At 55.4% G+C, this 22666-nt stretch overlaps 2 protein-coding genes across 10 annotated transcripts in view; one reads left to right on the top strand and one right to left on the bottom strand.

Moving 5' to 3' along the window:
- LOC123613795 (uncharacterized) overlaps positions 1 to 5323 on the bottom strand; it is a 52527-nt gene extending 47204 nt beyond the window's left edge. For 3 of the 5 annotated variants that reach the window (XM_074372678.1, XM_074372681.1, XM_074372679.1), the window contains exon 1: positions 5040 to 5323. In XM_074372678.1, the coding sequence (XP_074228779.1) occupies positions 5040 to 5079 (40 nt within the window). In that variant the 5' untranslated portion in view covers positions 5080 to 5323. The other 2 variants (XR_012509748.1, XR_012509747.1) reach the window with 2 other exon arrangements.
- On the top strand, positions 1005 to 22277 carry WNT11 (Wnt family member 11). Of its 5 annotated transcripts, none has more exons than XM_074372675.1 (7): positions 1005 to 1504; positions 5330 to 5512; positions 12804 to 13039; positions 14595 to 14872; positions 17647 to 17939; positions 19577 to 19723; positions 21434 to 21745. In XM_074372675.1, the coding sequence occupies exons 2-7, from the start codon at positions 5430 to 5432 to the stop codon at positions 21606 to 21608; spliced, it is 1212 nt and encodes a 403-aa protein (XP_074228776.1). In that variant the 5' UTR covers positions 1005 to 1504; positions 5330 to 5429; the 3' UTR covers positions 21609 to 21745. The 5 variants fall into 5 exon arrangements, with proteins under 5 accessions (XP_074228776.1, XP_074228774.1, XP_074228777.1 ...); XM_074372673.1 differs by having other exon boundaries at positions 1012 to 1504; positions 19577 to 19710; positions 21434 to 22277; XM_074372674.1 differs by lacking the exon at positions 1005 to 1504 and adding an exon at positions 2840 to 3363 and having other exon boundaries at positions 19577 to 19710; positions 21434 to 22277.
- The last annotated feature ends 389 nt before the right edge of the window (positions 22278 to 22666 follow it).

Raw genomic sequence — 22666 nt, 5'->3', positions numbered from 1 at the left:
CTGAGTGAGTGTGGGCATACGGTGTGTCCAAATATTTCCTGAGTGTGTTTGTGACCATTTGTGGGGTGATAAGTCCCAGCCCCTTGTGCAAAGGGGACTGGCTGTTTATGTGCAGGGGTGTTTATATGGCTGAGCCTGCAGTGGGTCCGTAGGCTCAGCTGTGTGTACTGTATATGGAGGTACCTGTAGCTAGGCTAGGGCAGTGTACGGGTACCACTTCATAGGGAGCTGCAAAGAATGAGGAAAAGAGTACCAGGTGTCTTTTGTGACCTGAAAGAAGCCCCTTTTCACTAAATCAGTTTCCCTTTTTGATAATGAACTAGATTACCCTTGAAATTATCCTTGGAATTGAGGCCCCTGGGATGAGGTGGTGGGGAGACCCAACAGAGCAGTTAGAAATGGAAGAGGGGCTATCATTAGCCAGGAAGGGCCAAGGTGAGGGTGGCCACTCAATCAGTTCCAGGAAAGTCTCCCCAGAAACACAGCCCCAACCCCAGCCTCAGGCTAAGTCTGCACTGCACAAGAAACACCTCTTAGTCCTCTTGAGCTTCTGAAACCCAGTTCTCCGCTGGTAGTCCCCTGGAGACCGGGACAAAGGTGCCCAGAAGACTACCCAACAGTCATGCCAGCGGTGAGACGCCTGCCTCCTTGGTGCCTAAGTTTACAGCGCGCCTGGTAGCGCAGAGCCCTGGTACCTCCTTTTTTTGCTGAGAGTTCCCAGAACTAGAATCAGAGGTCTGGAGAGGTGACCCGGTAAAGTATGGACTGGGACGCCAAGGAAGCTCTTCTATACCCACGATACTTCGAGTAAAGAGCTGTAAGATCAACACCTAGTGATGCCTTGGCTCCAGACTGAGACCTAAGTCAGACTCCCCTCTGAGCCGTGGCTTCCTCCTCTGTCAACGGACGGGTTTGGGGATCCTTGCCTGGTTTGCTGAGAGGTTTAGAAACCCGCCCTACCTGGGCCCCACTCGCTCCAGGCACGCAGTAGGCTCGCAGCCCGCACTCTCAGTAAAGGCCAGCTATGTTAGTAAGTCTCCTCTTTGTAACTCAACAGGGTGCGACGTCCTCTCGTGCCGCTGGCGCCGCGGGTCCGTGGCATCCGCGGGGACCCCGCCCCGTCTCCCGCGCGCGGCCAGAGCCACCCGGTGGGGTTTCGGCGCGCTGACGTGGGCGGATCAAAGCAGCTGCCCGCGCCTTATAAAGCAGTACGGGCGTCCCGCGCTGGAGACCGTGCCGGGTGAAGAAGAGTGCTCGGGCGAGCAGGCAAGCGCAAGCCCTGGGAGCCCAGCGCCCCCAGAGCAGCCCGAGTCCGCGCCACAGTCCCCGCCTCAGTCCCCGCGGGACCCGAACCGACGCTGCTCCCCAGGATCCCGGGCGTCCTTCTCCTGCCGCTCGCGAGGAGGGCGCCCTCGCCGCCTGCCCAGCCGGGAGAGCGATCGGGTCCGCTGGGGGCCGTGCTCGCCGCTCCCTTTCCGGCTGGGTCAGGCGAGAGCCCCAGGAGGTGAGCAGTGGCCGCGGGTAGCGGGCGGGCGCTCAGCGGGGACCTGCTAGGGCGAGGGGCGCCCAAGTCCGAGGCGGCGCCGCGACCCGGTTGGGCACCCGCTCCCAAGTAAGCAAAGCAAGCAAGCCCTCCTCCGTACCTCTCCTCCGCGGCTCTCCCAAGCATTCCCCTCACCCGGCCCAGCCGCGGGGGGCTGAGGGCGGGGGCCTTACGCGGACCAGCGGCGGAGGTGTGCTCTGCAGTTCCTGCCGCCCGCCATGAGACTTCCCAGCCCTGTTACCCCCACATTCGACCCTCTACCTCCCAGTCGGCCCCTGAATGAGGTCATGCCCGAGCCATCGCGGGGGTGGGGGACTTGAATCCTGCTGCAGAGGGTGTGTGTGGAGGGGCGGGAGAAGATGGCAAAAGGCAGAGAATTACAGCAGCTCCTACTAAATTGGGGGTCGAGATTGGTGGGGGCGGACGCCTAGCTTTGCGACCCTCTCCTAGAGCGGCCAGGGAAAAGGGAGAACCGAGTTTGTTTACAGACCTGAGCTCCAGGCTGGGGGAAGGGGAGTAGGAGATTCCTATCCGGGCCCGAGGCACATCTGGAGCAGCCCGGAACATCTGGCTGAGCTCACGCACGAGCTCCATTCCTCCCACCTCCTGGATCTGAGGTGTTTGCATGAACCTCCCAATTCTTCGGCACTCCAAGTCGGGCTCAGTGGGAGTAGTGGGAGGTACCCCAAGTTACCCCACCCCACCCTTTCCACTTCACAAATAACCCGACTAGTGGGCAACCCGGCGCATCTTCCGCAGCCCCGCAGGCAAATCTCGAAAGACTCGCGGCCCAGGTCAAAGCCGGGCTACAGGCCAGGCCTCGCTCGGCGTCGCAGGTAACCTTGAAGCAGTTGCTCACCAGCATGGATCCTTCGGGTCGGCTCTGAGCTGCGCAGCCGGAGGCTTCAGGCCCGGCCCGCGCAGACCTTCCGCGCGGCGTGGACACTCAGTCCCAGCTCACGGTGCAGGCTCCCGGCCCAGCGCGGGCTCACCCGGGAAGGGGAAGCTCGGAATGTCCCCTCCGTCTTTGGCCCAGAGAGGTGACCACACTGGCAGCGGAGTTTCTAGGGACTTCCAGATCCCAAGCCTACAACCACCTGTTAGAGCTAGAGCGGGGCTGTGGCTACTGCGCTCGCAGTGCCCAGTGTGCAGTCTGGACTGTTCGCTCTCTTGCCTGCTGCAAGCAAGGTAGCTTGAACCTTATCCCCAGCGTGGGTAGGAAGGCACTGCTTATCTCTCCAGACACAGCTCTTTGACACGAGCCCACTATACGCCTGACCCCAAGGGAGGCTCCGAGCCGGGCCTGAAGCAAGGGGTCGAGCATTTCGGGGCTGACCATGGTAAGCCCATGTCTCATAGAAGGACCAGAACTGAGAGGGCACTTACTTTACACCTCATCCCATCCCCTGACGGGGACCCTGGGGCCCCCAAAAAGAAGATAACTTGCCCAAAGTCCCAGGGCGCGGGAGGCTGCTGCCGATCCCACCCGCCACCCCGACCTAGCGCCCCCTGGCGGGCCGGGGGCTCCAGGAGGCGAGTGCGTCCTGAACCGGGAGACGCAGGCTGAGGGTGACCCAGCGGCCTGCGCGGCTGTCCTAGACACTCTGACCGTGGGCAGGAATAATCCGTCAGGACCTAGAGGCCCAGGCCAAAAGCTGCCTGCCCCAGCAACGTGCTGGAGCAGCAAAAGGAGAAGCCCACGACCACCGGGGCCGCTCCGAAAGAGCCGGGAGTAGCTGGAGGCCAGGGTCCTCGTGCGCTGTGACCCAGGCGGCCCCTCCTCTCTCTGGGAGAGTTGGGCTGGGAACGGATCCCCTGCTGTGAGTCCGCGCTCTCCTCTTTCCGCCTGCAGCCCTTCCTCTTCCCCACCCTGGAATGCTTGGAGGGGATCCCACACTTTGGGAGGGGGTGGGGTCGAGGAGAGGCAATGACTGGTTTTGATCCTCTCCCTTGCCCCGCATATCCAGCCAATATTTTTCTCATTCTCAGGAGCGTAGTAAACTTTAAGGGCCAGTAAGACAAAAGGTTTGGACACAGGCTGGGTGGGAGGAGGGGCTCAGACGGAGACCCCCGCTGAAACCGCCTTCTGTCTCTGCCCCGCTCCCCGCCCCGCGCCTCCACTCGGTGTTTGTAGCGAGCGCCACTGTGTTAGGCGCCCAGCTAGAGGACTCTGAGGAAGAGAAAGAAAATGTAATTCAGTTTTCTCTCTGACTTGCTCCGGGTCATGCCAGAGGCTACAGAAAACAGTGGGATTTCAAATGTGTGTGTATGCTTAAGGTGCACACGTAAATGCACACACTACGCAGGTAAACGTAATAGTGGAAATTAAGGCAGAGGGCGGCTTAACACCCGCGGACTACTGTAGGCTGGAAAGACCTCAGGAGATGCGCGGAGAGGTCCAGTCCCTTTTTATAGAAGAGGAAACTGAGGTTAGGGGTGGTGGAGGGCTTGCCCAATGTCACAGAGCCAGATAAGAACTCCCCCTTCTCGCTCAAGCGTCCCCTCTAAGGCAGACGCCTCCTTTTTCCGACTCGCCACTTTAGAAAGGAATCCCTTTGTCTGCTCCTTCCCAGGGGAGGAGGCCTGGGGCTGTGTTTGTCTCCGGGGGAACGCCATGTGTTGGTAAATTTGGGAGAAGCTGGGAAGAGAGTTAATGAGGTGAGAAGAAGACGAAAAAATGAAGAATGAAAAGAAAAAAGCCGGAGAAAGCGGCTATTCGGCCTGCGTGCGGGCGGGGTAAGGGCTGCTCCGCAGCCCCAGGACGCCGCCTGGCGACCGCAGGCGGCATTGCGCCGGCCGAGTCAGCCTCCCAGCTTAGGCTAGGCCAGGCTGCCCCCGCCTCATCCGGCCTGGGCGTCATCCTACCCTTCAAAGGGGCACCGCTAGAGGGACTCGGAGACGCAGGTCCCACAACAGACCTCACTGTACAAAGATCTTTGCTATCCCATTTCTCATCCTCCCCTTGATAGACTGAGAAACTGATACCCAGAGCAAGCCCCTATTTCCTTGTCTTCTCACGGTCCGTGGTCTTACCGAACACCAGGTAGACCTAAGGGCAGAACACGAGGCATGGACCAGAGGCTCGCCGGCTGAACAGCCCCATCTCACATTTCCGGGCCTTCGTTTTCTCATCTGTGAGATGGGGGCAGTGATAGTGCCTGTCTCACAGGGTTGCTGGGAGGAACAAATGCGATCGCGTGAGGTGAACGTTCTTTATAAAAGGGGAATTGTGTCCTAATCACAACTTGAATCACAATTATATCCCCAGTTCACAGAGGAGGTAAACTGAGGACCAGCCGGGAAGGACAGTTGCCACGCCCACAGTAACTAGTAATTAATATTACGGAGATAAGAACGCAGATCCTGGGCCCCGAATCTGCTTCTCCCCTATCCCGCCCGCGGCCTCCACCCCTTACCCCCTTCGTCTTCTCCTTCCGTCCCTCCCGAAAACTGTCTATCGCGACTTCTCCCTTTGCTCTGTGTTTTTTCGCCTCACCCTCTGAGGATCTCTTTCCCTCTCGCTGTCTCTCTGCCATCTCTGCGGAGTCTCTGTCGCCCGTGCAAGGTGGACACGCCCTCGGCCGCGCTCTGCGGCACCTAATTCGAGCCAGACGCCGGCAGCCGGCCGAAGCTGTGCGGGGCGGGAGGCGACGCCCCGCCGCGCGCCCGGCCTCCCGGGGCCCCGACCCCTCCTTTGTAATTTGAATAAAACGCCCCCCACCCCCGCCCGCGGCCCCCGCCCCGTGCGCCGCCTTAACCCGCCGCCTCCGCTCTCCCCGACTGCAGGCGGCTTGGGCGCAGGACGAGCGACGGCGGCCGGGTGCGCGGCGGGACTTCGGTGCGGCTTCCCCAGGGTGCGACCCCTCAGCGAGCCCGCCGCTCGACGATGAGGACGCGGCCGCAGGTCTGCCAGGCGCTTCTCTTCGCCCTGGCGCTCCAGACCGGCGTGTGCTATGGCATCAAGTGGCTGTAAGTAGAGACCCGCGTCCTCGCAGAGGGGTCCCGGGACCGGCGGCTGGGGGCGGCGGAGAGCGTTAAGGGAACCCCTGGATCAGGCCAGCGCGCCCAAAACCTGGGAGCAGAAGTTGGCTGGGGGTCGTGGGCAAGTCACTCTTCCTGAGTCTCCTTTTCCTCTTCTGTAAAATATTGTCCTTACCTCCCGGAGGAGCGAGACAGGGCGTGGAGGACGACAGAAGTGCCCTGTCCTGTGCAGCTGAGGGTTGCACAAGACCTCCCCCCGGGGACAGATGGAAAAAGAGCTGATCAAGTGACCCACTCAAGAGGGTCTGTGCCCTGCACATAAAGCCTGCTCAGTATGTTCCTGGTCAGTCTCCTGACCCTAGCTGGAGGTCCTCAGACCCTTCGGACCCCTCCATCTGGGTGACCTTGGGGAAGAGTCAATCAGCCTCTTGGGGAAGAGTCAATCAGCCTCTGGGAGCCTCAGCGTCCTCCTCTGTCAAAGGAGAGTAAGAGTCTTTACTTCACTCAGGTCAAATGAGAAGTGGCTCTTGAAAGAATCTGGTAAACTATCAGATGCCATGCACATGTGAAGGGTATGCCTTTAGACAGAAATTATTAATGGAAAGATAGGTGGGGGAGAGACTCCTTTCCATCCAGCAGAAGGGAGTGCTTGCTCTGTGCAGGGTTGTGGGTGGTGTAGGCAAGGAGAGAGGAGTAAAACCCAGCCTCTTCCTGGAGGAGCTGCCCTCTGGTCTGGAAGAGATAAGCCCAGGCTGTAAATAACTCCAAGTGCCCTAGAAGAGACCAGGGCCGTGTTGTGGGGGCCCAGAGGAGAGGAGACTACCTGGTGGGGGCACAGGTACTGGGCACAGATACTTGGGACCCTGGAGAGATTTTTCCAGGGCAGTGCTCCTAAGATGGGCTTGAGGAGTTTCTGGGAGTTTGGCAGGTGGGGGCAGTGGGAGAAGGGCACTTTGGGTGGAGGGACTCCCTGAGCGGTGGACAAGTCCCAAGACAGGATACTGTCTAGAGTTCCGGGTCGGGGGCAGGGAACCATGCCGATAAGGCAGGCAGGGGACAGATTATGGGGATTGCGGAGGGGCTGCAAGGAAGGTTCATGGATTAACTAGAAGACAGGGTGATAGTGGCTGGGCCACCAGCAAACAGTCTCGAGGTCACTGGCCCTGCCTCTTCTGGGGCTGAGTTATCAATTAATTGGTGATTCAAGAGGGGAACCCCATCTTCTTGCATTTCTCATTTGGAGCTCGGAGGCCTCCCAGCCAGGGGACACCGGCTCTTCTCTGCTGCTCTTGATTAGTTTTGTGAGAAACCATCCATCCTCGTACTGCTGGTACCTGGCACTGTCCCAGCTGGTGAGGACCTCTGATTGGGAGCCCAAGCCCTCCTCGCCCACCACCAGCATTTTACTGATTAGGAAACTGAGTTCCAGAGAGGGAAAGGCTTTGCTGGGGAGCACAAGGATCATCAGAGGCCGAGAACTGGGCTCACTCCTAGAGTGTTCTGGGAGACACTGCCACCATCCCTGTGCCACAGTGGGAACACTGAGGCTCCGAAAACTGTGTGACTTGCATGGGCTCTCAAGCTGCTTTTGGTCAGGTAGTGTCTGGAAGAGATGGCTAGCTAAGCCCAACATCCATGCTGTTCCCCCTGCGTAGCCCAGAGTGTCACAAAAATGGGTACAACTCACTATCTGCCTTAAAAATTCTCCCAGCCTCTTGGGAGAGAAAGACATGTAAAAAGCACAAAGCAGACTTTGGGCTGTGTCCTAGGAGAGAGAGCATGGGAGCCCAGAGGAGGAGTGGTTAGTCCCATGTAAGAGAGGTGACTTGGGGCTTCAAAAGATAGATAGGATCTCAGCGGATGGCCAAGGATGGAATGCAGAGCAGGCATCTTGGACAGAAGGAACAGCAGGGGCAGGACAGTGCATGTAGGGAAACAGAGAAACCAGGAATTACAGGAACCTCCTACTAAATCCCTGAAGCTTTAGTCATTTAATTTTTGATAATGCTCCTATGAAGTCGGTGACATTCTTATCGCTACCATTTTACAAATGAGGAAACTAAGGTACAGAGAGGTTAAGTGACTGGCCCAAGGTCACACAGCTAGTTAATTAATGGTAGATATAGGATCAGAAGCCAGGCACACGGGCTCCACAAAGCTAAACCTCTTGATAGTGGTTAAACTCTTGCTGGAACTGAAGACAGAAGGGGAAGCAGGAGAACGAGTGGAGTTTAAGGATAACAACAATTGTGTGTGTGTGTGTGTGTGTGTGTGTGTGTGTGTTTGTGTGTGTGTGTGTGTGTGTGTGTGTGGTCCTGCTACATCCCAGGCACTGTTCTATGTATATTGTTTCATTTAAATCTCCCAACTACCACATGAGGTATTTTCTGCCATCATCCCCATTAAACAGAAGGGAAATGGAGGCTCAGTGGGTCTTTAACGAACAGGGCGTCACAGATATTAGGCAGCATAGGAAGGATTTGGAGTTAAGCTTTCTGGCTCTGTGGCCTCTTGGCCAGAGGACAGATGGGAACAGGGAAGCATACAGTGGGATTGGGAGGCTGGGTACTTACCCAGGAGACTCAGCTGTCCTGGAGTTGTCCCTGGGGACCCTGCTGCCCTGGGCTTTGGAAAGTGAGCTGAAGAGGGAAGGGGCATTTGACACAGGAACTGAATGTAGATGTGGCTAAGCGACCCAGAATGTCCACCTGTTGGGGACCTGGGACTCAGCCTGAGCTTCCTGTAGGGTGGGAGGGGGATGGAAGCACCTGATTGGAAATTACCTGGGGAACCCCTCTTCTACCTCACCTCCCACCCAAGCCAGGAGCTGGGAGACAGACTAGGAAGTGTGGGGAGACCCAGGTAAGCCATCCACCTGGCTGCCCTGTCGGGGGCAGAGAAGATGGTTCCAGCCTTCGGTGAACCACTGGGGCTGCTCAGTGAGGGGAAAGGCCCAGTGTGGCTGGGAGGACCCATAAAGGCTCCTCTACCCACCCTGGGCAGCCCCAAGCCTGCTGCTCCTCTGGAGGAAAAGTTCTAAAGAGACTCAGAAGGGACATCGCTGCTGCAGAGTGGGTGGGAGGAGCCCCAGACCTGAGACCTGGGTGCCAGCCTGAGCTCTGACAGTGCACTAGCCATGAGCCAGGCCCCAGGCAAATAAATCACGTTAGCCTCTCTGAGCCTCAGTTTCCTCATCTCTAAAATGGGAATGAAAGAGCCCTAGCCTGGGATCTAGGAGGTCTGGGATCTAGGTTGGCTCTGCCTCTGACTGTCTCTCTGTCACTTGCACAATGAGGTGGGGACACTGAGGCCCAGCGAAGGGCAAGCTCTTGCCCACGGTCGAACATTGGGTGAGTGAGCTGCCCTGTGGCCATTCCCAGGAGAACCCAACTCCCACACGAGAGAGACTTTAGCCACCCCAGTGGCACCCTTGGTGTAGGCCTCGCCGGTGAACTCTCTATTCCCTCCTGTCCTCTCTTCCACCCTCTCCCCCATGCACCCACCCTCAGATAAACCAAAATGTTTTCAATTAGGGGTCTGCTGCAGTGAGGCAAGCCGGACAAGATGTCCAGACGGGTAACTCCCCCGCCTCCCACCCTAATCCTTGATTACCTCCCTGAGGGGGCCTTAGTTAGAAACGGTCATTACCACTAATTACCAGATGACCGCATCGCCCTCCTCGGGAGTGGAATCCACTGCCTCCCGCCTCCTGATCTCCAGGTCTGCACGCTCCCGTGAACCAGCCTCCCACAGCATGCCGCAGCTGGCTGCTCTGTCCCAGCCACTCTCTCCAGCAGCTTCGTGCCCACCCAGGCCTCCCAGAATGTTTCCTTTTTGTTCTCTGCCTGCCTGGGCAGTCTGAGCCTCCTCTGGGAGCATCCTTACCATGTTTCCTTCATAGAACCTTCCCCTCACCGCCAGCTGGGGAGGTGGATGCTTGATGACTTCAGAGATGGATAGACTGACCCAGAGTGGTCCAAGGTCCCCAGACACTGGGAGCCCAGAGCACCCCTCCCTGGGAGCCACAGCACCTGGCGCTCAGGAGTTGCCTGGACTGAGCTCCCCAGGAAAGGTCTCTGCTGTTATTATCGACTTTTTGAGCAGGAGCCCAGGGAAAGGACCCGGAAGGCAGCCACTCTGCTTGAGTGCCCACTGTGTGCCTGCTGCTGTGCTGGGTGCTTTCTCCTGTCTCCCCTGCAGCCCTTCCTGTTGTGAAACAGAAAACTGGCTCCGAGTGGAAGGATGGAAGCTGGGCAGGGGTGATGGGCAGAGCAGGCTCAGGACAGGCTGAGTGTTGACGGCCCTCAGCCCAGTAGAGAGGGGACCTGGGAAGGTGAGGCCAGGTCCAGAGGGAGGGTGGCTTCCACAGGAGGCTAAGTACCCAGGCACAGGAGCGCCTCTGTGTCCTCTGTACAGAGTGGGGTTAAGACTCTCCCAGGCCTCTCTAGGCATTGTGAGAACAGGATGAAATGAGAGGTGCTGTAAACGGGAGTGCCCACCAGGGACAGTGGGTCCATGTGCGTGTACAGTGTTTGCTAGATGGAGGCAGAAGGGCTGTAACAACCAGGAAACAGGCCGAGGGGGTGATACCTGCCCTCTGTGTGGTCACACCTCACCCATATGGGCTGTAGGAATGTGGGCAGCGGGTTCCCCAGGTGTCCCGGTGTAGGTAGCCCTCAGTGTGCAGAAGGCCAAGGAGGACCAGACAATTCAGTTTAGGTCAAGCAACCATGCCTGGGGTCTGTATTCATATATACCAGACGTTTCCCAGCTCATGCCTCGGTAGGAAGGTGTGGGCCAGGGGTCACAGCGAGGAGAGATGGCCCAAGACACCCATAGTCAATCTCAATGCCCACTTGCCCTGGATCTGCTTCCCAGGCCTCTGGGAAGATTTCTAAAATTTTGGAGTTGTAAGATGGGTAGGGCATGGCAGAGAGAGAGGCAAGAGGAAGCAAACTAACCTATTAGTACTCAGCGTCGCATGTATTATCTCATTCAGCCCCTGCAAGTCCTCCAGGAATCCCCATTTTGTGGTTGATGCTCAGAGAGGGGCAGCATTTTACCAAGATTGCACAGCACATAGAAGCCAGGTCTTCTGACTCCCTCTGGCACAAGATTCACACGGCAGCAGGCAAGGGATTTTGTCTACAAATGTCCCAAATACTTTACTTACATTATCATACTTGTCTTGCCAACACCTTTTGAAGTAGAATTTATCATTTTCTTGTAACAGATGAGTACCATGAGGCCCAGAGAGGTTGGGTAACTACCCAGGTCCCAGAGCTGGTGCCCAAAGCCTGGGCTCTTCCCGGCCAGCCCATGAGCTGGAACATCTGGGCCATTGCCTTTTAACTGTGATAGGTCTATGCAGCCATTGGATGAGGGGCTCCTTGAGGAAAGGTTCTTTGTCACGTTCATTCCAAATGAGTCTGGAAAGAGTTGGTGCTTAGCACATATTTCTTCCACAAATGAATAAAGTCCATTTATTCATTTAGATACAGGAGCAAGGGGAAAGGCAGTCCTGGCACCAGGGAAAGCCTGGGCACGGGCATGTGTTAAGGCAGTCCCTGTCAGAGAAGCCAGGAGTCTGATGTGGTGGATATTAGCACATGTTGGGGACAATGATAAGGGACTGGAGAGGGCTGGGGGGCCAGTTTTTGAGGGGACTTGAAATCAGGGGGCAGCTCTTGGCCTTGACTAAGTGGGTACAGGACGCTGCCTGCAGTAGGGAAAAACCACCAAAGCAGTAATCTAGTAGCTTCCATCACTGAGCACTGACCACGGTGTGTCAGCCCTGGGTGGAGCATGTGACACATGTTGAGTTAATCCCTCAGACAATACTGGGAGGTTGCTGGGAGAGGAGAGGTCACTTGGTTTGCTCAAGGGGAGTGAGAGAGCCAGGAGTCTGCCCAGGCCTGTGCTGTTCTTTGGCACCAGGCTGCCTCTCCTGGGATCTCAGGCCAGGGGTTCAGGGATCTTGATCTCGCCATGTCTCATCCCTGACCCTGGTTGAGGTCTGCTGTGGTCCCAGCAAGCGGACCCACAGCAGCCCCTTCTTGCCTTCTGCCCCTCCAGGATCTCTGCTGGGCTGCTGAGGACCAGCTGGCTCTGGGTGGGGGTGGGTCTATGTGGAAGCCTTTAAGGTTGTGGCGTCCCTCTAGCCTCCACTTAAAGGAGGTGCAGCCAGATGCAGTCTGCTCCTCAGAGAAAGGAGGAAGGAGAATCCAAGATGGATCTCTGGTCCTAGGGTCTTGGAATCCCAGTGCCCTGAGCCAGTATCCGAGAAACTCTTAGGTCCTATTACATCACTAGAATTCATAGGGACTGCCTAGGCCAGCATTTCCCAAAGCATAGATGAGGTTAGCACATCTCAAATAGTTTTGTGCTCAGCAGATTTGGGAGTTAAAACCAAGCCTGTTGCTGGTTTTAACTCCATGCTGCAGTACTTCTCAGAACCTTTAAAATGTAAATAATGTAAATGTGCATTATTACTCTTTAAGTAGGGGTGTAGTATATCACAGTCGCCAAATGTGTTTGACCATGGATCCCTTTTCTCAAAGTGTCTCACTGGAACCCCTTCTGGGAAATATAGTTTATAGGTACAGACACCAGAGAGAGACAGTGATTTATCTAAGGTCACACAGCAAGTTAATGGTTAAATCCAGTTTATTATAAAATTGAGTAGCTCTTTAATCTTTTAATAAATCCCTTGCATGTATGTGGGATTTTATGGCCTAGTAAATGAGTTTAATAATTAGAGGAAGCCATGATGGGAAGCTCCTAACTCACATTGTGCATCTAGTAAGTGTTCAATATAAAGTATTATTATTAGTAGTAGTAGTATAATCCAGCACTTAGCATGGTGTCTGGCATATATAGGTATTTAGAGATGAATGAATGTTGAATAAAGAGTAATAATTCACAGCCGTGTAAGGATTAAATAAGGCTGTGAAGGTGAGTGCTTTGTGAACTATAAAACTTTATTGTTAGTATACTTATAATAAGGCTTAGGTAGGATGGAGGTCATGATCCTATGTTATGAATGAAGGCCACTGTCCCTAAGAGAGGGACAATGATGTGCCCAAGGTCACACAGGGGCAGGAGGGGGAGCCATTGCTCTGCTGGGGACGGCGCTTGGCCTCCTGTTCTCCTGGCTCCTTCCAGCAAAGGCTCCGAGCCCTTTGAAGAGAGGCTGGGGCCAGTACAGCTGGTGGAGGCAGCGCGGCCCCCCGCCCTGACTTCCCTTCCCTTCCCTTGCTGCCTTTTGGCCTGTGTGCAGGGCGCTGTCCAAGACCCCGGCGGCCCTGGCGCTGAACCAGACACAGCACTGCAAACAGCTGGAGGGCCTGGTGTCGGCGCAGGTGCAGCTGTGCCGCAGCAACCTGGAGCTCATGCACACCATCGTGCACGCCGCCCGCGAGGCCATGAAGGCCTGCCGCAGGGCCTTCGCCGACATGCGCTGGAACTGTTCCTCCATCGAGCTCGCCCCCAACTACCTGCTTGACCTGGAGAGAGGTAGGGAGCCCACAGGGGGCTTCTAGGGCCTGCAGAATGCATGCGGGTAGGGTAGATTCATTCAGGCATAAATACGTGTGTGTTTAGATAGGTGGGTGAATTCATGGATGCATGGATGGAAGTGTGATGGTGGATGAGTGAGTAGCTGGATGATGGATGGATGCATGGATGGGTGGGTGGATGAATCAATCATAGGCCTGGGTATTCAGGCATGAATTGATGAATGAATAAACATATAGTGAGTGAATATACCAGTGCAGGGGGCCTGAATAACAGTACAGATGCACATGTACCCCAGTGCCTGGATGAAGGAATGAATGATGCCGGGGGGGACCTCTAGGAGGGGAGTCTGTAACAAGACCAAGGCTGAACCCGCCCTCAGGGCAGACAGGTGTGCCACAGGTAATTCCAGACCAGTCCAACTGGAGGTGCTGTGAGAGGCACCAAGAGATGTAGGGACTAAAGAACATCTGTGGAGAAGTCATCCTGGAGGAGGCAGGTGGACCTGGGGGTCCTGTGTGTCACAGAGAGACTTTTGATGGGTGGGAACGCCTCAGTGGATCTAAACTCTCCCCTGCTCAGTGACAGCTAATGTTTGCGCAGCGCTTTACAAAGCCTCCTTTCTTCTCAAATTATCTGAACTCCAGAGCAAGCCTATGAGGTAGGTATTATCATTCCCATTCCACAGTTAAGGAAACTGAGGCTTGAGCAGGGGTGACTTGCTTGGACCCAAAGCCAGGACACCCCAGAGCTGAGGCACATTCGGCTGCATATTAGTTTGCTGGGGCTGCTGTAATAAAGTACCACACACCCTGGGGGGCTTCTAACAACGGAAATGTGTTGTTTCACGGGGCTAGAGCCTGGAAGTCTGAAATCAAAGTCAAGACGTCAGCAGGGCTCCCTCTGAAGGCACTGGGGGAGGATTCTTCCCGGCCTCTTCTTCCTTCCCGGTGGCTGCCGCAGTCCTTGGTGTTCGCGGTCTGGACCTGCATCATTTCAGTCTCTGCCTCTGTCACGAGGCCTCCTCCCTCTATATCTCTGTGTCCAAAATCCTCTCTTCCTCTAAAGATGCCAGTCACTGCATTAGGGCCCACTCCAATCCCTGTGACCTCGTCTTAGCGCTGTTACATCTGCAAAGACCCTGTTTCTAAAAGGTCACGTTCACAGGTACCAGAGGTCAGGACTTGACCATAGTTTCTTTAGGGGACACATTTCTCCCCGCAACAGGCTCTTTGTTCTTTGAGGGCCAGGGCCCTCAGTTCCCGAAAGCAGCCCCTAACACTGGTGGGGCGAAAGTACAGCGTGGTGGGGGTGTGAGTGAGGGTGTGCCTGTTGGGGTGCTGGCTTTGCGGGCTTCGTGAGTGAGTGTACTGACAGCTAGTGGATTTGGGGGAGAATTGAGGATGTGACAGATGAATGGCCGTAGGGCTATCCTCAACCTGGTGTCAGCCCCTGTCCCCTTCAGACCCTACAGAGGCAGGTAGGGGCCTTCAGGCCTAAGCAGTGTCCTAACTCTCGGTCACCTGGCCCCCGCTGACCCCACCCCTCTCCACAGGGACCCGGGAGTCAGCCTTCGTGTATGCGCTGTCGGCGGCCGCCATCAGCCACGCCATCGCCCGGGCCTGCACCTCCGGCGACCTGCCCGGCTGCTCCTGCGGCCCCGTCCCAGGTGAGCCACCCGGGCCCGGGAACCGCTGGGGAGGATGTGCGGACAACCTCAGCTACGGGCTCCTCATGGGGGCCAAGTTTTCCGATGCTCCTATGAAGGTGAAAAAAACAGGATCCCAAGCCAATAAACTGATGCGTCTACACAACAGTGAAGTGGGGAGACAGGTAACCACCCACCCACCCACCCCAGATGGTTGTGCTTGTACCAATTGACTGGAAAAGGGCCACCCAGTGTGCCCTAATGGACGGGATGGTGGGGGGGAAGGGCCCTGACCCACTCATACTGATGTCCTCCCAGCCTCTTTAGGCTCTTCCCTCTCCAGCTGCTTGGGGCTTGCCTGGCTCCTCCTCCTTTAGGGGGTCCACCGGGATTTCGGTTGGAGAACGCTGGCAGAGCAGAAGGAGCACTGAACTAGGAGTCAGGAGCTCTGAGTTCCCACCTGGATCTGGGACTAAACCTGCTATGTGATGGGCAAGTCACTTCCTCTCTTGGCTTCAGTTCCCATCTAGAAAATGGGGTGGGTTGGTTCTCTCTGGTCCCCATCGGCCACATTCCTCAGGCTCTTCCTCTGGGACTCTGGGCCAAGGCCTGGTGTGGGAGGAAGCGTGGAGAGAGGGCTGTGGGGCAACAGAGCCTTAGCTAAGGAGTCGTCTCCTTGGATCTAATGGGGATCCCCCTCCCAGCTCCAAAACCCGCCCCAACCTCCAAAATGCAGTTTCCCCTCCATGTCTATTATTATCGGTGTTTCATTAATTCCGCACCTCATTCCACAGAAGGTTGGGGTGTATACATAAGTGAATGAATGGACATTTTAAGTTTTTGAAAATTAAAGAAAAAAACTTTATACCAATTTAGGTACCACACACTGTGGTGGGTGCTGGATTAGTTTTCTCTCCCATAGTCCACAAAACCACCCTGTGAAGAGGTACTGTTATCCCTCCTTACAGATAGGGAACTGTCCAGAGGGGCAGAGTATTGGGTGCAGGTGGCATCTCATGACCCCTCCCTGCAGCCCCATGAGGCCCATTGTGCAGAGGCACCAAGTAGAGAACTTAGGTGGCTTGGCCAAGGACACACAGTGCAATGGAGCCCATGTCTTTGGGCTTCAAGCCTAGAGGTTTCCATGTCCTCTCCTTCCTCTCTCACTGGTCTCCCTCATGTAAGGACTTTAGGATGTCCAGGTCATCTTTGGACAGCTGGGGAAACTGAGGCTGAGTCACCCTGTGGGTCTGTAGCAGAGCTGGCTAGGGACCCAGGACTCGCCTCCCAACCCTGCTGGCATACCCCTCACCCTTAATCCAGCCCCTGTCTGAGCCTCGTACTGCCAGGGCACAGCGATCCCATCCCACAGTGTGGTCCAGACAGGGTCCTCAGCCTTAGGGGCACATTAGGCGTGTCCCAGGAGCCCTGATGCCAAGGAGCTGGCCTCCTTGGAGTCACCTTCAAAATGGCATAATTCCCCTCCCCTAAACCACAGGGCCCAAGAGGGTGAATGTCAGGTGTTCAGTGCTGGCTCACAGCAGCCCACCATTTGAACTAAGGGTGGGAGCGTGGTTTTCCTTCCCCATGCCCTCGGGAGGTGGAACATGCCCTGCAGTTGGGTTCACTACGTGCTCTCCACAGGCTTGGCGGAGACCGTTCCAGACTTTAGACCCAAGTGGACTCCCTCATTCCCCACTTCCTGGTGATGTGAAGGGGAGGGAACTCTGGGACCTTGACAGCTTCCTAATTAGTTCCCTGAGTGGTTTGGGGCAAATCCTTGCCCTCCTTGTGCCTCAGTTTCCCCATGTTTTTGATGCAGGCTCAGGGGACCCATAACACCTGCACAGGGCAGGCGGGAGGGTGGGCAGAGGGATCGGAGTCCTGTGTGCAAGGAGGCGGGGCTTAGACAACAGAAACGAAAGGCCTGCAGAAGGCATCTAACTCATGCCCCTCAGGTACACAGGGGGAACCTGAGGCCCAGGGAGGATATGGTCACTTCTGAAGCCAGGGCTCGAGTCTCCCCAGGCACCATACCCAAGCCTCCCCTCCCAACCATAATTCTTACTTAGACTGATTTTTCAAAACCAATATTGATTTAACTTTTATAGTTCACAAAACCCTTTCATATATGTCATCTCGTTGAATCCTTTCAACGACTCTGCAAGGTAGCAATTACACACCCCCTTAACACACACAGAGACAGAGGCGCTGAGTGGTGACGCTGCACCAGGCAGAGGAGGGGAAGGCCAGCCAGGCCCTCAAGCACCCACCTCCTCCCTCATCTTCTCTCCCTCCCTCCCTTCTCTTCTTTTCCCTCTTTTTTTTTTTTTTCCAGCAAGCAATTTCCGAGTCACAGTTTTATATGAGAGAAAAAGCATGGAACAATGAAAAGCCGTGGCTTTTGGAATCGCCCTTAGACCTGGGTTCAAATCCCAGCACCGAGATCTTCTAGCTGTGTAGCCTTGGGCATGAGACTCAGCCTCTCTGAGCCTTTGTTTCCTTTTTAAAAAAAAATTATTTACTTATTTATTTTTTAATGGAGGTACTGAGGATTGAACCCAGGACCTTGTGCAAGCTAGGCACACACTCTACCACTGAGCTGTACCCTCCCCTCTCCTCTTTTTTAAATGGAGAAATTAATGATACCTCCCTTGAAGGGCTACTGTGATGATTTTAAGTGCGGGAGCACTTGGAACTGTAGCTATATAAATGGCATCCATTACTTCTGCAAATGCCACTCTCTTCCTGCCCCTCCCTGCTGCCCTCCAAGTTGGAGGAGGAGCTAAGGACCCTCAACACCCTCCCAGCTTTAGAGCAAAAAGCCAGTCACTTGAGGCCCAGAGCAGGCGGTGACTCCCTGAGAGCACCCAGCAGGTGGAGGGGTGGGGCAGGGCCCCGGGGGCAGGCCAGGGAGGGGGCCCTGGCTGCCCAGCCCGACGCCCTCCCCTGTCCGCAGGCTCTGCGTGCCTCTCTGGAAATGAAGTGTAAGTGCCACGGGGTATCTGGCTCCTGCTCCATCCGCACCTGCTGGAAGGGGCTGCAGGAGCTTCGGGATGTGGCCACTGACCTTAAGACCCGCTACCTGTCGGCCACCAAGGTGGTGCACCGACCTATGGGCACCCGCAAGCACCTAGTGCCCAAGGACCTGGACATTCGGCCCGTGAAGGACTCGGAGCTCGTCTATCTGCAGAGCTCCCCCGACTTCTGCATGAAGAACGAGAAGGTGGGCTCTCACGGGACGCAGGACAGGTAAGCTTAACGCCATCCTGGCAGGGTCAGCTGTGTGGCATGTACTCCACCCCAACTCAGGGCCAGGCACAGAGTCAGCATTTGGGGAATGGAGCCCCACCCAACTGAATACTGAATGGAGGTGCGGGATGCAAGGGGCCCTGGACAGAGCTCCTGGGAGTGGCTCCCCCAAGCAGTGGCCCCTTGTGAATGGAGGCTGGTGGGAGGCCCCTTCCCCACCTTCCTGCTAGTAGGGGAGACAGATGGGAAGAGAGAATGATTATACTGGAAGACAGGGGCAAGGAAAAAGGCTGCCTCACATAAATTGGTCCTCAGTAAATGTTTGTCAAATGCGCAAAAGAAGGATAAATGTCATACAACTTGTTGGCTGGACCAGTGAACTGAGGCACAGGACGGGTTGGGGCAGTGGCCAGCCCCTGGCCGCACAGGAAGTCTACACCACGGGGAGGTAGAGCCAGGGCAAGTGCTTTTTGCTTTTCGGAGGGACAGCAGGAGCGCGAATTCGGCCTGCATTCTGCAGAGAGACAGCGCTCTCACCTCCCCACCTCTGTTCACTGACCTCCCAGGCCTCAGCTCTCTCCCCTTGGGCCCCAGGTTCAGAGCCAGGGCTGGGGTCCCTACATCGGGTCCCATCACAGATTCAGGATCAGAGAGAGGGAGGGAGCCAGTGGCGACTACAGACCTACTGTATGCCAGGCAGGGCTGCTGAGGATTCAGGGGAGCAGCTCTTCTCAGAGATGGTTCAGGAGGAATCCAGTCCGAACATGCTATAAAGAAATAGTTCTGCAATCAGATACGTTGGGAAATTCTCTCTGGTGATTTGTAAGGCATGAGAACATATTAAAGGCCCTGCAAAATCCCGCAGTAAAGGATCTGCCTAAGCCAGTGTTTCCCAAAGGTGTTTGGCTGTGGAACTCTTTTATTAAGGAGCCCCTAATAGCATTCCACAAAACTAGTGTTCTTCAGGGTTAAAAGAATATTGAACCAGCGTGAGGGTGTCTGTGAACGTGTCTGGCACATAGTTGGTGCCTGGCCAGCATTTGCTTCCTCCTCAGCCTGCGTTCCTGTCTCCAGGAGGGGGTGGGGGGCTGCTTAGAGGGGCTCCGTCCTCACAGGCCAGGGCAGCTCTTCGAGGAGGCCCAGGATCCCATCTGGAGGCCAGACTGAGGGGTTAGGGTGGAGTGAAGATGCAACCAGGTCAGGCCAGAGAGACGGGAAGGAGCGAGAGTCTGGGCTGAGGCAGCCAGGGTGGGTGTGATGAGGTTGGGGTCGGGGGAGGAGGATTCTAGAATCCAGAGGGCCTGGGGAAAGCCCACCAAGGGCCCCAGAGCAGAGAGAAGGTATCCCTGGATCCATGGGTGTGTGTGTGTGTGTGTGTGTGTGTGTGTGTGTGTGTGTGTGTGTGTGTGTAGCAAGAAGAGTTCCCACCCTGACGCTGCATCTTCTTAGCTGTGGGACCTTGAGTAAATCCCTTCACTTATCTGAGACTCGGTCTCATCTTCTGTGCCATGGGGATGGTACCACACACCTGGGAGGGTTGGCAAGAGATTCTAATCACACTCACCGGGCAGCCCCCCAGTGCTGGGTGGTGTCAGTGCTCGTGAATGGCAGCTTCCCTTCCCCTCCCCTCCCCCTAGGTTGCCAGGCCTCTTCCTGCCCAGCTGCCCTGACTCTGCCCCTAGGACTTGTCCTCAAGCTGCTGAAGAGGAAGCCCCATCCCACAGCAACCTCCCTGGCCTTCTCAGAATGCCACCCGCCTCCCACCCCCCAGGTTTCCTGCCCTGGTCAGCCCTCAGCCATTCCTCTGAGGGTGGGACTTTGCAGACAGCTGTATGCATCAGCTTTTTCTGCAGTAACAAACAGCCTCAATATCTCAGTGGCTTCTTACACCCATTACATGAGGCTCTGGCAGGGGTCAGGGAGGGGGAGGAACATCAAGTGGTCAGATTGTGACAGAGGGAAAGCAGGGAACTCAGAAGGGCTCTGACCCAGCCTGGATATCAAGGAAGGCTTCCTGGAGGAGGGGAAAGGTGGATTTTACTGGGTTAGGGATTTGGAGGTGCGGGGGCAAGATGCAAATGAGTTTTGTTAACTATAAAAGGCAGGCGCATAGGTGGTACAGTAGCTGGCCCCTTAGCTGGGCAAGATGCCCTCCTCAAATCTAGCCTGGTCAGCTGAGGCCTCCTCAGCAGTCCATATTCCAAACTCCAGCCCTTTTGTCATATTTCTTCCAGAGGCCCCTGGACCTCTGAAACCTGCCTGTTCTCCAGGCCCCACCCTCCCCAACTCCCCCTCACAGGCACCATCTCCCACTCTTACTCTGCTTAGATTAGGTCAGGTCAACGTGTTTGTTCTCTGCCCCCAACGCCCTTTCCCCTCCTCTCCATCTTAGATTCCTGCTCAACTTTCATGAAATGGCTTAGATGACCCCTCCCTCTCCAGGAAGCCTTCCTGAACTCTCACAGACCCCATGTTTACCCTGTGTGATGCTGGGCAAGTCCCCTCCCCATTCTGTGCCTCAGTTTCCTCATCAGGAACTGTGAGGGTTGGATGTGGTCATCTCTAGGGTTTGCCCATCTTGGACATTCTGGGATTTCTTGGTCCACATGGCTTTGGGACCCAGCTGCATCCCATGACAGCATCCCTGTCTAGCCTGAGTCCAGCTAGAGGAAATGCCAGCCTACACAGATATTGCTTCACTAGACAGAAGAATGATGACAAAGATATTTGGGGACCTTCAATGTCTTCTTCGCCCACAAGAGTTTCACGAAGAAATGCTGCCCTGGCATCCATGGGCTCTCTGCCCTGTAGGGTAGGGAGAATACCATTGGACTTGGTTTCAGGACCCCTGAGCTTGAGCCCTGCTTATCTATCAACTCCTGTGGGTCCTTGAGCAGGCCTCTGCCCTTCACTAAACCTGTTTCCGTCTGTAAAGTGGACACAGTAGTTCCACTGACCTAAGAACCCTGCCTGCCTCCAATAAGATAAAACACTGGAGACAAGCATCTGGTACATAGAAGGCAAATGATTGACAGACCCTGTGTCTCCACAAACAGACACAGCCAAACGCTCGCCTTGCCTCACGTTCCAATGCCATTTATTTGTTTCAGAATTTATTTTGGGATTTGAAAAGTGAAAAAGGATCTTTGCATTTGTTACAATGTAATTAACAATTAAATACGAAGATTGGATTATTAGGCAGAGTGGTGTGAGGCACCTTCAAGTATTTAGAAATAGAAGAAACAGGAAAAAATACATCTCCAAGAAAACAGAAATACCCCCATCATTTTGATAAATGCGTATTAGAACTATGCAGGGAAAAGGGAGAAGTACCCATGGGGAAGAGGGTTATTTTAAATTCCCCAAAGATCAAGACATCGTCCAAGGGGGACTGAGGCTGCAGCCATGCACAGTGGGGAGGCTGTGGCTGCCTGGTTGGGAGTGGGGCGCTGGGGGGGGACGGGAGCACTCACTGACCTCCCCTCTCCCTCCAGGCAGTGCAACAAGACGTCACATGGCAGTGACAGCTGTGACCTCATGTGCTGTGGACGCGGCTACAACCCCTACACAGATCGCGTGGTGGAGCGGTGCCACTGCAAGTACCACTGGTGCTGCTACGTCACCTGCCGCAGGTGTGAGCGCACCGTGGAGCGCTATGTCTGCAAGTGAGGTGCTGTGGGACCCTCGGAGGCTGGCCAGGGTGCCTGGAGACACCCCGTGGATTTTGGCTTGTGAATTCCAGATGCTGGGCATGGAAGGAGGCTTGTGCTTTGCCTCCACTTGGAAGCCACTGGGAACAGAGGCCTGGACACCAGGGAAGGAGGGCCAGGACATCAAAGGAAACCGACAAGGTTAAAAATAACCTGGCAACCCGAGGCTCTGGAGTGCCCACTTGCTGTCTTCCAGGCGGATCTAAGAAGCCAGGGGCGTGGGTTTGGCAAGACTGGTATGGACTCGACCTTTCACAGCCAGAGACACCAGCCTCCTAGGAAGGGGGGGCGCAGTCAGCCTGCCCTCACCAGAATGTTCTGCAGGCCCAGTCCTCGAGACACCCGGCCCACCCCAGGGTCTGAGCCTACTGGGCCCACCACACAGAACCACTAGCTTGGGTTGTAAATGTTTTTTTGTTGTTTTGTTTTTTTTCTTCTTCTGGGATGTGGGAGCTACAGAAATATTTATAAAACATAGCTTTTTCTTTGGGGTGGCTGGCCTCAATTCCTCTTTATATATTTTATATATATAAATATATATATATATATATATATAATGATCTATTTTAAACAAGCTTTTTAAACAGCTGTATGAAATAAATGCTGAGAACCCCAGCCTGCCTCTGCAGTTTCTGGCCTCCTCAAGTGAACTCAGAGGATCCTGGGACAGGGGGGTGAACTCTCCAATTTCGAGGCAGGGTGGCATCCGATTGATGTTCCCCGCCCCACTCCCCCCACCTGACTCTGGCCTCTGTCTCCTTGTAAGATCTCCCGGTCAAGGGCGAGGACACACGTCTTGAAACCCAAACCCAGCTGGCAGACTCTTTGTTCCTCGGGGACACACATGCCAGCGCACAGAGCCTGGCCATGTCATCAGACCTGCTAAATGGCTTCAAGAGAAAACCGACCCAGGGTCTGCGGATGCAGACCTTAGGGAGGTGGCGGCAGACCAGGCTCCAGCTAGCCCTGGCAGGGTTTCTGTGGGACCACGGGGAGGGCTTTTCCCCTCTCTAGGCC

The sequence above is a fragment of the Camelus bactrianus genome, chromosome 10 (genome assembly GCF_048773025.1).
Source record: "Camelus bactrianus isolate YW-2024 breed Bactrian camel chromosome 10, ASM4877302v1, whole genome shotgun sequence".
Classification (NCBI taxonomy): domain Eukaryota; kingdom Metazoa; phylum Chordata; class Mammalia; order Artiodactyla; family Camelidae; genus Camelus; species Camelus bactrianus.
The sequence above is the reverse complement of the archived record's forward strand: the minus strand, read 5'-3'. Positions and strand labels throughout refer to the sequence as shown.

Coding starts and splice junctions, on each gene's coding strand:
- WNT11 (XM_074372673.1), top strand. CDS start 5,430: ATGAGGACGCGGCCGCAGGTCTGCCAGGCGCTTCTCTTCGCCCTGGCG. Junction 14,873..17,646: donor ACAGTGAAGTGGGGAGACAG/GTAACCACCCAC, acceptor CCCTGTCCGCAG/GCTCTGCGTGCCTCTCTGGA. Junction 19,711..21,433: donor ACCCGCCTCCCACCCCCCAG/GTTTCCTGCCCT, acceptor CTCTCCCTCCAG/GCAGTGCAACAAGACGTCAC.